The sequence below is a fragment of the Nematolebias whitei genome, chromosome 10, assembly GCF_014905685.2.
Source record: "Nematolebias whitei isolate Nwh7 chromosome 10, NemWhi1, whole genome shotgun sequence".
NCBI lineage: Eukaryota > Metazoa > Chordata > Actinopteri > Cyprinodontiformes > Rivulidae > Nematolebias > Nematolebias whitei.
Window position 1 is genome coordinate 10,893,479 of NC_056507.1, and position 11,448 is coordinate 10,904,926.

Consider the following 11,448-nt stretch of genomic DNA (forward strand, 5'->3'; position numbering starts at 1 on the left):
CTGGCTGCGTGCCCTCGTAGCGGAGGAGACATTGCACTGTCCATCGTGCAGCCGGCCTCGGCGTTAGTTAGTGAGAGGTAAGTTTGCATTACTTGTTTCAAACCACTTCTCGCACAAAATAGTGACTCAAAACATGCGCGAAAACAAAACAAACACTTGTTTACTCAGACATGTAAACAAGCAGAACGTGGTAAAGTAGCAGCTCTTCCCGGTACTCAGGCTAATGTCGGGCACGCCTATAGCTACTGCAGGGCTCCAGGGCTGTTAGCCCGGGCCCGCAGGAGGCACCAGCACGTAGAAGGGGGTAGATATTTTTAGCATCAGAGGGGTAAACCAACGCCCGCCTGTCAGTCACCCAACTCCTGGAAAAATAACTGCTAGTCACGTCTAGCGTTAGCTCGGAGCTAGCTGAACTACACAAATAGCTCACAAGCTAGCAGCGGCTACTGAACTAACCCAACTGGCTGAAACAGTAGGGACTTTATTTCAAGCTGGCTTATTTTCCTGCTCCCAACTCTGGTTTTAACTGTTCCTTCATGTCCAATGTGTATTTGTCCCTCAGTTAATCACGGAATTCAAGGCTAACGATGTTTAGCGCGCTCAGATTGCTCCAGCAACAACTGTCTTTACGAGGGGTCACGTGACCAGGGCTGTCAGCTCAGCAAAACCTCTAAGCATGCGTTAGTTTTCTGTGTTTTACTTTTGAAGCATTGATAATGTACTTTAAGATATTTGCTAACACGACAACAAAGTATTCGGGTTTATATATATATATATATAAAGTTGCGGAATGTGTTAAATTCTCGAGCAATAAGAGGTAGGGTTTTTTTTTTACGTTCATTCACATTAGCTCCCAGTTTACAAACTAGATGCTGTTTGGTTCTGAACCAGTTTCAGCCATTCTCAAGTTATAAAATATTGGATCATGCTTTAATAAAACGGTATTTTAAGGGAAATTGCATTCAAAGTAAGAAGGTAGGTGTCAAACTGGATGGAAATGCATCCCAAACCTCAGCCTCTCTTTATGATCTGTGATGCTTTCCATCCAAGAGTTTGGTTCTCATTTGTAGGAAAAATAGTTTAAATGACTGAATGTGTGGGCAAAGCTGGAGCTGAATGAACAGAAAGGAACAGCAGATCTTACCATTTGCCAGTGGAACCTTAACTTGTAAACGTAAAACATGAATGAGAACCTGCTTAATGTGGATGAATAAATGATTGATGCTTTTTGTTGAGACTGTTCATGAAGACAAACTGGTTCTAAACTGGCCTGTTACAAGCGCTGCTTTTCTGTTGGAAAGAACAGTTGCTGTACAAACAACAAAAATTTAGTCATTTTAAAATTTAAAGAAAAGATAAATAAATGAACGGCTGGGGTTTATTACCAAAAGTTGGGATCTCTGTGCGGAGGGTAGTCATTCATAAGAAACTTGGGAATATCTCACGACTTTTGTGCTATTCTCAACTGGTTAGATATAAGGCAAGGCGGTTCAATAACTTTTATCTCAAAATAGTCTCAAAGTTGTTGTGGGCGGGCGTCTCAAGTAGGGGTGCACCGATTGCAGTTTTCTGGCCGATCACCGATCTGTAAAAAGTCTGACCTGCCGATTCCGATTTTGACCGATACCAGTTTTGTTTTCTAAGCGACACCATCAGGTGTTATAAGGTCACATTGCACCTTCAATTTTCCAATCTTATTTTACTGAAAAACATACCCTTGAACAATATTCTAGGAACAATACAAACTTGTTTTAACTGGCCATGAGGTAGTGCTCTGAAATATAAATGAAGTTTAGACAATTGTTGTTAAAACAAACAAAAAAATATCTGTAAAAATCGGTTTCTCATGCAAGTATCGTCCAATTTCCCAAATTTAAGGAAGTCGGGGCCAATTTATCGGTGCTCCTCTAGTCTCAACCCATCTCAAAAGCTCTAGAGCTGTATTTTGACTCCTCTGGCTGAAAACATCAGGGTAAACGTCCAGATCTAAAAACACAAAAGCACAAAACATAAATAATAGTTGTTCAAATCTGTCTCTTCACTTCTAAATGTACCCCAGGTGCTGAGGCAGGGACGGTGTTGGCGACAAATAATGTGCTCTCTGCCAAGAATGAAGTTTTTACACTAAACTAGGCCTGGATTTCCAAAAACTGGCTGCTCAAAATGCAACCGTGTGCCCTGCTGGTCACTTGTAGAAAACACTCTGAATTTGGTGAGACTGCAAAAAAACAACAACTGCTATTTAGAGGGTTCTTTTTCACCAACTAGTCTTCATACAGCTCAGTGAGACATCACTTAATAACTAACATCTACCTCCTCTAAACCGGTAAAACTCTAAAACAATAGGTGACTGAAGTGTTTGTGTAATACAATGGCAGAAGGGTTTCAGATGAAGTGTTTTACTTGTGTTCTGGTTTATTCTGTTGTTTCTGAATGTCTCTTTCCCTGCACCCTCTCAGTGTGTTGCAGGGTGATTCAGGATGGCGGAGCAGCCTCTGTGGGAGCAGATAGGATCCAGCTTTGTGCAGCACTACTACCAAATGTTTGACAACGACAGATCACAACTTGGATCAATATATGTAGGTTTAACTCGGCTTCTTTTTGTTGTTGTTGATTTTTTTTAAGTTGGCATTATGTGTGGAAGGCAGATTTTAAAACACTTCCTTGGTTGATTAAGTTAAATATGTCAAACTCTATTTCCGCAGCTTTATTACTCTGAACACTTGCTATGAACTCTAAGAATGAAGGATTAAATGTATATTTGATTCTCTATTTTTGCATTTGCACGCACATAGAAAAAAAGACTCTTCACATCTGGTGCATCTCAGTGTGCAGATGTTGTAAATATTATTTCTTACAACCTAAAGCGTTTTATGGATATAGATGATTATACAACCCTGGTCCTGAAAAGTTTAAATAAATTCATGTATTAATCACAGTAGAACAATTGATACCGTATCAAGTGGTTACCCTGAGAAATGCACATTTTTTAAAGTACCGATAACCATAAAGGTTATTTTGAATTTGATGGCAGCAGCATATCTCGAAGTTGTTCCAGATCCACATTTCCCTCTGAAGCACCCTCCTTTTCTTTTAGCAAAAGTCTGTAACTGGGGGACGGGGGTGTCTTTTTATACCCAGTCCTCTCATGACCTGTTGACAATTAACCTCATTCCTTTCTAAACGCTCCTCCAACTGTTTATTAATTTCATACAAATTAATTTTACAATGTTGCGCTTTTTCCAAACTTTGAGATGTCTTCCTGCCATACACTTCAAATTATAAAGGCAGCAATTTAATATTTGTTTGTTTTGTTATGAATAAAATAAGAGTTTATGAGATTTGCAGGTCATTGCTGTCTGTTTTATTTTACTTGTTAAACATTTTCCCAACTTCTTCCCTTTGCTGTGTTTGCTGTTTTTTTTTTTTGTCCTCTGTTTTGAGTACTGAAACGTTTTGATAGATTATTTTCTGTAACGCGCCTCCATTTCTCCTCACAGATCGATTCGTCATGCCTTACGTGGGAAGGACAGCAGTTCCAGGGGAAAACGACGATTGTCGAGAAACTCGCTGTGAGTTTTTTGGTAACTTGTTTCTGCACCGAGGTCACAGTGTGGGTAATGTAAAACGGGGGCCATTTGTAATAATCACCAAACAAATGGATACGTTGAGGATTAAAATTATATTGTGTACGCTTATCACCAACAGTCGGTTAATTTTGTCTTATCAGAAAAGTTGGGACAGTCTGGAATTTTGACGTTAATGTTACGAAGAAACTACATTTTCTTCGAAGAATGATCAGAGTTTCTCTCTTTTCAGCATAGTTTTTTAAAATAATTTACAGGATTAAGGTAAATTACATTGCTTAAAAATTGTGGGAGCAAGCTTAGGTGGGACATCTGTGATCTCACGTCTCGGACGGTACAGCATCAAGAAACGACACTCGGTGGTCGACAGAACCACGGAGCGAGGGTTACATCTGGAAACTAGTCCTGCTCTGTGACACAGTTATGTTCACAAACATTTATTACTGCTAAAAATAAACAAACAGTTAAAAAGCCACAGTAACCTCGTCCTCAAGTCATTTGGGTCAGACCATCACTCAGTGGAAACTTGAATCGGTTGGATCAGGATTCCAGACCTGTGTTGAACAACTAAAAAGGATAAAAAAGTATTCAGGCTGTTCCCAGTAAAAGGTCCAAATGTCCGGTTCTGTAATGGTCTACACTTTGATCAGGTTTCTGTGATGGTTCTAGTCCTGGGTCAGGGTCCTGATGGCAGCATTATAGAAAGGGACCTTTAAGAACCACGTCTTTTCCAGGACTTCTGTTCGTTTTTATGAAGAAAAAATAAAATCACGTTGTTCTCATGTTCCAAACACTGAAGGGATAAACGGGAACTGGTTCTGGACCGGCTCGCCTGACATCTTGACTAGTCTCTGGTAGAGACGCCAGACGTGCCGAGGATGACCTGGTACCGTTGGACAGGAAGTTACTGGAAGAACTGATCAAAATGATTTCAAAAAAGCCCCATGACGCTATGTCATACATACTGTACACACATACATACACATATATATGTGTGTATATATATATATATATTATATTATTTATATTATATTATATATATTATATATATTATATATATATATATGGTTGATTAAATAATTCAATAATAAAAGTAAAAATCACCGCAGGTTCCTTTTTAAATTTTTATTATTTTCCACATTTTCTTTCCTATTTTGATATTTTCCCTCAAACCAGCTTCTTCTATTTTTTTTTTTGGTTTTCTTATTTACCTTCAAACCAAACATTACTTCCTCACATTTTAATCTGACTTAAATCAAGATAATCTAGAAGAATTTGATGGTTATTCATGCCTAAATTAATCCCACTCTTTTTTGGTTTGTTTTGTTTTTTTCTTGTGGTCTAGAGTCTCCCCTTTGCAAAGATCGCTCATAGTATAACAGCGCAGGACCACCAGCCAACTCCAGACAACTGCATCTTGAGTATGGTCGTAGGACAGCTTAAAGTAAGTTCTTTTTTTAATTCTTCAAGTATCTGCTGCCTTATTACTCCCAACAACTTTCATATTTATCTTTAATGTCTTTTTCAGGCAATTTGTTTTTTTTTTAGCTCTAATTTAATCCGTAGACACCCATTCTTCACTTAAAACCTCCATTTACTTAAGAAAAAAAAACACTTCATTAATCTATTTAGAACATGAAATTAATACTGAAATCTGTAAATTAAACCAGTTGAAACATGCTGATTATATAATTTTAGCTGTTTTTCCAAACCATGACCAAACCAATTTTTTTTTCATTTATGCTAAATATGTTCTGATATATAAACGTAAACTAATGAAATCTGAGGAAAAATGGACCATTCTAATAATGTGGACCTTCGATGTAACAATAAAGGTAAAGGTAGTCATGAGGACTGGTCCAAAACATCCAGAAAGGAAAAAAAATATATATATATCTATCTATATCTATCTATATATATATATATATTTATATTTATCAATAGTTGTGTCCTTGCATTGTGATCTGTGAGAGCAGGTAGAAGAGAACCTGGAGAAGTGCAGGTATGCACTTGAAAGAAGACGAATGAAAGTCAGCCATAACAAGACCATAGCCACGAGACCAAGAGTCAATCTTTGCCACTGATATGTGCTGCTCCACTTGGCTCGCTTCTTATCGGTTCTTCTCAGGTGGAGGTGATTTGCCAAAGTGACTTGTTTCCCCACTCTGTGGGCGGGATCGTAACAGGTCATTGTGTTCGAGTTACTCCACTCGTTGTGGTCTTTAATAGCCCTATAATTGGACTTGAGTTTCTTTCGCTTATCTCGGCACTGCTTATAAGTCTGGGTGTAGCCATGCTGCGCCATCGTCTCTGGTATCTCTTTGTAAATGCGCTCATTTCTTGTCTGCATGGATTAAAGTTCTCCATCGACGCAATGGATGTCCATCATTTTGAACGTGGCCAGGACAGATTTCTGTCATTGTAAAAATGACGAGAGAAAAAAGTGTTTTGTGTTTTGTAAGTCGCATCTGTCCAAATATGTCTTAATAAAGTGGGTAAAAAAACATAAATACGTCGCTTCGCTGTATAAGTCGCATCTATTATGCGTCACCGCTGACAACCCGGAAACGTAGGCCGGTGTTGTGCCAAAAATCGAATGGCTGCCAAATGGCGGCCACAGGAGTGTGCATGGGAGGACTTTAACAAGAATTTAACAAGATTATCACTTATAAACAATTATTTGTTTGCTTGACATTATAGCAAAGGTATGTCTCAGTGGAACTTTTCCTTAATAAATGCACTTTAATGGTAAAATTAGCTGCATTTCGCCTGGGTGGCGCGGCAAAATGCAGCTGATTTGACGTTTGCTCCAGGAGTTCCGGAGCGAGATGAAGGTGGCTTTTTATGGCAAGCCGAGTGTCTCATTAATAGCCACTTTTACCTATTAATGATACATTTGGGATGCCAAATTATGTGAGGGCCCTCTAGTGGCTGAAAATGGTAGTGTTCAATATTTTCCATGTCAGAATGAATGAAATCGTCAGCTCTCAGCCAAAAATTGGGTTATAAATATGTGGGAAAAACATAAATACGTCGTTTCACTGTATAAGTTGCAGGCATGCTAAGTTATGCAAAAATCTGCAACTTAAACAGCAAAAAATACGGTAGTTCTGTTGGTGATAAACCAGAAATCAGGAACACAGAGATCCCTCCACCTGAAAAACTCAGCCCCAACCTTTAATATTTCCAATATTTTGAAATACCCAGTCCTACAAAAACTGCCCTGCTTAGGATTAAACAGAGCTCCTCAGAACCTCAGGTCCACTTGGAGTTATGCGTTGGTGGTAAATTAAACTGAATGTTTGAAAACTGTTGGCTCTGTAACCTTTCCTTGATCCGTCCTCGTTGTGTCTGTGTTTCTCTGCAGGTAGATGAAGACCCGATCATGGGTTTCCATCAGAGTTTCATCCTGAAGAACATTAGCGAAGCCTGGGTGTGCACCAATGACATGTTCAGGCTGGCCATTCACAACTTTGGTTAGGCCGTCTGGAGGCGCCGGCGGGCAGGGGCTGCCTTAGTGAAGGGTGCTGTGAGATGAAGGGTGGAGGACGGCGAGAAAAAGCTGCACTCGTCCCTCCCATCCTCCTGCCGTCTCATTTACGCCAGTTTGATGAACACCAGATTCTAGATGTCAATCACCGAACCTCGTCCAGGTGGGTTCCCCCCCCCTCAGCCCAGCAAGTAGAATGCAACCATGTTTCTTCGCTGAGAGCCAGCTGACCAATCAGACGCCCCTGTCTGCTGCTCTGCTGATCTGCATGACGCTGGAACCCCTCAATTAAAAACAACAAAACATCCACATTGAAGCCACCAGAAGGACAAATAGCTGATCGATGCCATTAACCCGTTCACGCTCCGTTCTGCTCTTCTTTCCTTCTAACCCACTCTGCTGTCGACCCGGTTCTCTTAGCACTGCTGTTGACTGGTCTGTAGCTCCATGTTCAGGCTCAGAGCCTCACTCCTTTAGTTCTAACACTGTCTTTTAGTTTTAGACGCAGTTCATGTTTACTTTAGCTTGTGTTGTTTTATCTTTTACCTACACAGTTTAACTTCAGAATGTTGTTCCTCTGATGTCCTGAAACCAAAGGACAACGGAGGACAAAAGTTCTTATTTTCTCTCATTCTGCTTCTTCTTTTGTTCTCTCACGTGCACACACTGTTAACATGGACTACAGCCATGAAACAAAAATAAAACCTGGACATTTTTCTTAATTGTGTGGCCTCTTCGTATCATTTTCCGGGTATTTGCTTCCGTTTCCTCATTGTAAACAGTAAGACTCTATTCACGTATTTTCTTTTGGTATTTATTTCAGTTTAGCTTCTTTGATTCGCCAAATGTGGTCAGTAGACAACTTTCACAGTTGGTGAAATAAGGTTTTGTGTTATTGTTTTAAACTTAGTAAGGCATCAGTTTGTCATAAGCTTTAACTCAGCAATCAAAAGTTAATGCATAGTTTGTCTAAAACTGTCATACTCTGCAGAAGATAACCAGTTTATCTCATGTGGCAGCTGCTGCCTCTCGGTTTGTGAGGTAGCGAATGTTTACAGTAACTTAAACCGGAGAAATATCATTTCCAGTATAAATGCAGTGTGAATGCTCATCACTGAATCATTTTTGAAAAAAGATGCTGAAGTTGAAACCAGGCTGAAAAGGTTTAATTTCCAAACTGCTCATTTTGACCAGCTGACGTTTGTTGAAAGCAGGAAAGTAAAAGTAAAGCAGTAGAGACATAGCAGAAATAGAAAAAGCTGAAATAGGTTGTAAACGGCTCAAGGATGAGAACAGAGCAACGTTCATTTTCAATGAGAAAAACATGGCCGACAAAGGAAAAAGTTAAAATTGTACAAATACCTAAAGTCACAGCAGGAATGTCCTGAACGTTTTGACGTATGTGGTGTTGAAATGGAACAAAAATTGTGGAACGAACTACGTGCTGAAAAACATCCGATAGAAAAATGGATGTCGATGAGAATTATTAGAAACCCAGACAAGCCACAGGTCGTTTACTTCAAGGTACATTTAGAAGTTTTCATGTAACCTCAGTGTTGATACACTTTGTTGGATCCTAAAGTGAACAAATTAGTTTAATTTGTTTCTCTGAAGGACGACCGATAAGTGTCGGACTGGAGGAGGTAAAGTCTGACAAGACTCAACTTGCTGTTTAAAAAAAGGTGAATTAATTTAAGTTTAAATATAAAAGTCATCAAAGGGGTTTAATGGGGTTATGTTCCAAGTTTCCACCTTTAGCTCACATTTCACTTTTGAACTTTTATACAGCCTTCTGCTACTTTTTGCTAGGTGGCATTTACAGGTAGATATTAACTTTCAGCTAGTCTTTTGCTACTTTTAGCTTCTAATTAGAATTTATTAGCTTCTTAGGTCGTACTTTTTTCTAATTAGCGTTTTTTGAGACAGCATCTTGTTATTTTTAGCTGCTAGCTTGTATTTGCAGCTTTTAGCCAGCCATTTGCCTAGCTAGACTTTCCTGTAAATTGCAGGTCTTTCTTTGAACTCCATTCATTCTTTTCGAGTCAGGGGGGTCACTGGTGCCCATGTCCATCAGTCACTGTGTGAGAGGCGGGGGACACCCATGTGAGGGATCGTTCCGAACATCAGCTGAAGAAATGAAGAGGGTCGACCCTTCAGCTGAGGATGTAATCAACCAGTGACTGAACCATTATTGGCCCATTGGTGTATTATCAAAGACTGATCTCAGATTGAGCTATTGGTACCACTCGTCGTGTTGGATCATACCAGATCCATGGATGGGTCCAATGTACCCCTGAGTTAACAGAGTTCTGTTACTCTCTGCTGCAGCTGTAACCAGATGGGAAGGAGTAGCTGTAAATTCTGTAAGCCATCAGTTTCAGCCAAAGTGGAGATAATGAGATGGTCATTAAACTTCTTAATTTTTAATGAAAGGAAAACAGAAGTGATGGTGTTTGGTCCTGTGAACCTTGCCCTGTTGATCTGGGTCCTCTGGCACCACAGAAAAAAAAAAGTTTCTAACTTGGGTTTTAAAATGGACAGTGATTTTAAATTAGAGTCCCAGATTGGAGCGGTGGTCAAGGCCAGTTTTATCACCTCAGACTCTGACTAAGGTAAAGCCCATCCTCACACAACAGCAGCTGGAAACAGTAATCCATGCTTTTGTCACCTCTCGGCTGGATTACTGTAATACTCTTTACCTTGGCATCAGCCAGTCCTCCCTCAGACGTCTCCAGTTGGTCCAGAACGCTGCTGCTCGGCTTCTAACTGGAGTTCATAGAGGGAGCACATCACCCCCACTCTGGCTTCACTCCACTGGCTGCCTGTTCATTTTAGAGTTCATTTTAAGATTATTTTATTTGTTTTTAAAAGTTTAAATAGTCTTGCTCCATCCTACCTCTCTTGAGTTGCTTCACCGATCCTGCTCGGTGCCTCAGATCAGCTGATCAGCTGCTCCTGGAGGTGCCGAAGTCCAAACGGAGGCTCAGAGGGGACAGAGCTTTTTGTAGCTCCTCCGACTGTAGAACGATCTCCCTCTTCCCATCTGACGAGCCCCTTACAGTCCATTTTTAAAACTCTTTTAAAAAATTTGTTTTTACTCCCTGGCTTTTGAATTGAATTGAACTGAATTGAATTTTGGCACAGACTGAAAGATGAAATGAATCATCTTAATGTTGTAACAACTGTTTTATTCTTTTATGTGTTTAAATGTTCTCATTTTTACGTACAGCACTTTGTTGCAGCTGTGGTTGTTTAAGGGCTTTATAAATAAAGTATTATTATTATTATTATTATTATTATTATTATTATTATTATAACAAAGTTGGTCATAAAAAGATGAGATTTTTTTATTTTACTTTTAATCGAGTTTTGCCGGCAAGCACAAAACCTGAATTGTGGCTCCTGCGTGACTCCTAAGTCCTTCTACATTATTTACTTGTATTTATTCTACCAATTTTGTTTGTGTAGCTTGAAAATGCACAAGCTGAGCTAAACTTGGGGCTTTAGAGCCTCACCCTTCCTGCTGCACCTGAAAGCCTTCAGCGCAGAGTTTGAAGAATTACGGCCAGGCTCAATGGAGGTGCTGGCTTTGACCAGAGGTCAGCGACCCCTCAGGGTCCACGGGCGTCCCTTGGCCCGTGGGCCCTGAGGGGTCGCTGACCTCTGATCAAGGCTACAAACTACAAAATGGCGGTGCGTGGACCCTTAAGTCAGCGGTGAACAGCCGTTTCTCTGCCTCTTCTCATTCAGTTTTAAGCTAAAGTCCTACTTGTCTGGTAAGCCTGCTTGTTTTTCATGGCAGTTTGAAGCTTGCTCGTTATGAGTCAGTATCACAGGTGGATTTAGACCTTTTGGAAATGACTGGATCCACGACAGGAGACTGCTGGTTGATTTCAATATGGTTGTGAATTGCTACTACTGGTTGAAGGGGTCAGACCCTGGCCTCTTTAACAACAAGACAAAAACAGGATGCTGAGAGCAAGCGATGAAGCAGATTTATGACAGAAGAATGATTTTAAAAGAATTAAATAGATCTCACTGTTTTTATAAGTGTTAATATTTGTACATAAACAGTTTTAAAAGTACGTGTTACCAAAAACTAGAAGTCATAGCACCCATCCACTGAATGAGCTGAATGTTTGCATGTATAAATAGCTAAAATAGGAAAGTATGCCATCCACTGAATGAGCTGAATGTTTGCATGTATAAATAGCTAAAATAGGAAAGTATGCTAAAGTAGTTAGGTTGCAAAAACAGTAAACAATGTGTTTGTTTATTGTCTACATTTTAGTGAAATTTGTAAAGTTTCCAATTTTAGGTGGGAACGAAGACTTCACACACTGAGAAGACGGAACGCAAAGGGGTGCGGAC

At 39.8% G+C, this 11,448-nt stretch overlaps 1 protein-coding gene across 1 annotated transcript; it reads left to right on the forward strand.

The window, feature by feature from the left end:
• Positions 1–7,799, forward strand: nutf2 (nuclear transport factor 2). The gene is made up of 5 exons (XM_037683352.1): positions 1–77; positions 2,460–2,579; positions 3,501–3,572; positions 4,933–5,031; positions 6,955–7,799. The coding sequence occupies exons 2-5, from the start codon at positions 2,481–2,483 to the stop codon at positions 7,066–7,068; spliced, it is 384 nt and encodes a 127-aa protein (XP_037539280.1). The 5' UTR covers positions 1–77; positions 2,460–2,480; the 3' UTR covers positions 7,069–7,799.
• The last annotated feature ends 3,649 nt before the right edge of the window (positions 7,800–11,448 follow it).

Bases quoted from the DNA above. Each gene is read 5' to 3' on its own strand.
- nutf2 (XM_037683352.1), top strand. From the start codon at position 2,481: ATGGCGGAGCAGCCTCTGTGGGAGCAGATAGGATCCAGCTTTGTGCAG. The intron at 2,580-3,500 runs GTAGGTTTAACT...TTCTCCTCACAG, and splicing joins CACAACTTGGATCAATATAT to ATCGATTCGTCATGCCTTAC. The intron at 3,573-4,932 runs GTGAGTTTTTTG...CTTGTGGTCTAG, and splicing joins CGATTGTCGAGAAACTCGCT to AGTCTCCCCTTTGCAAAGAT.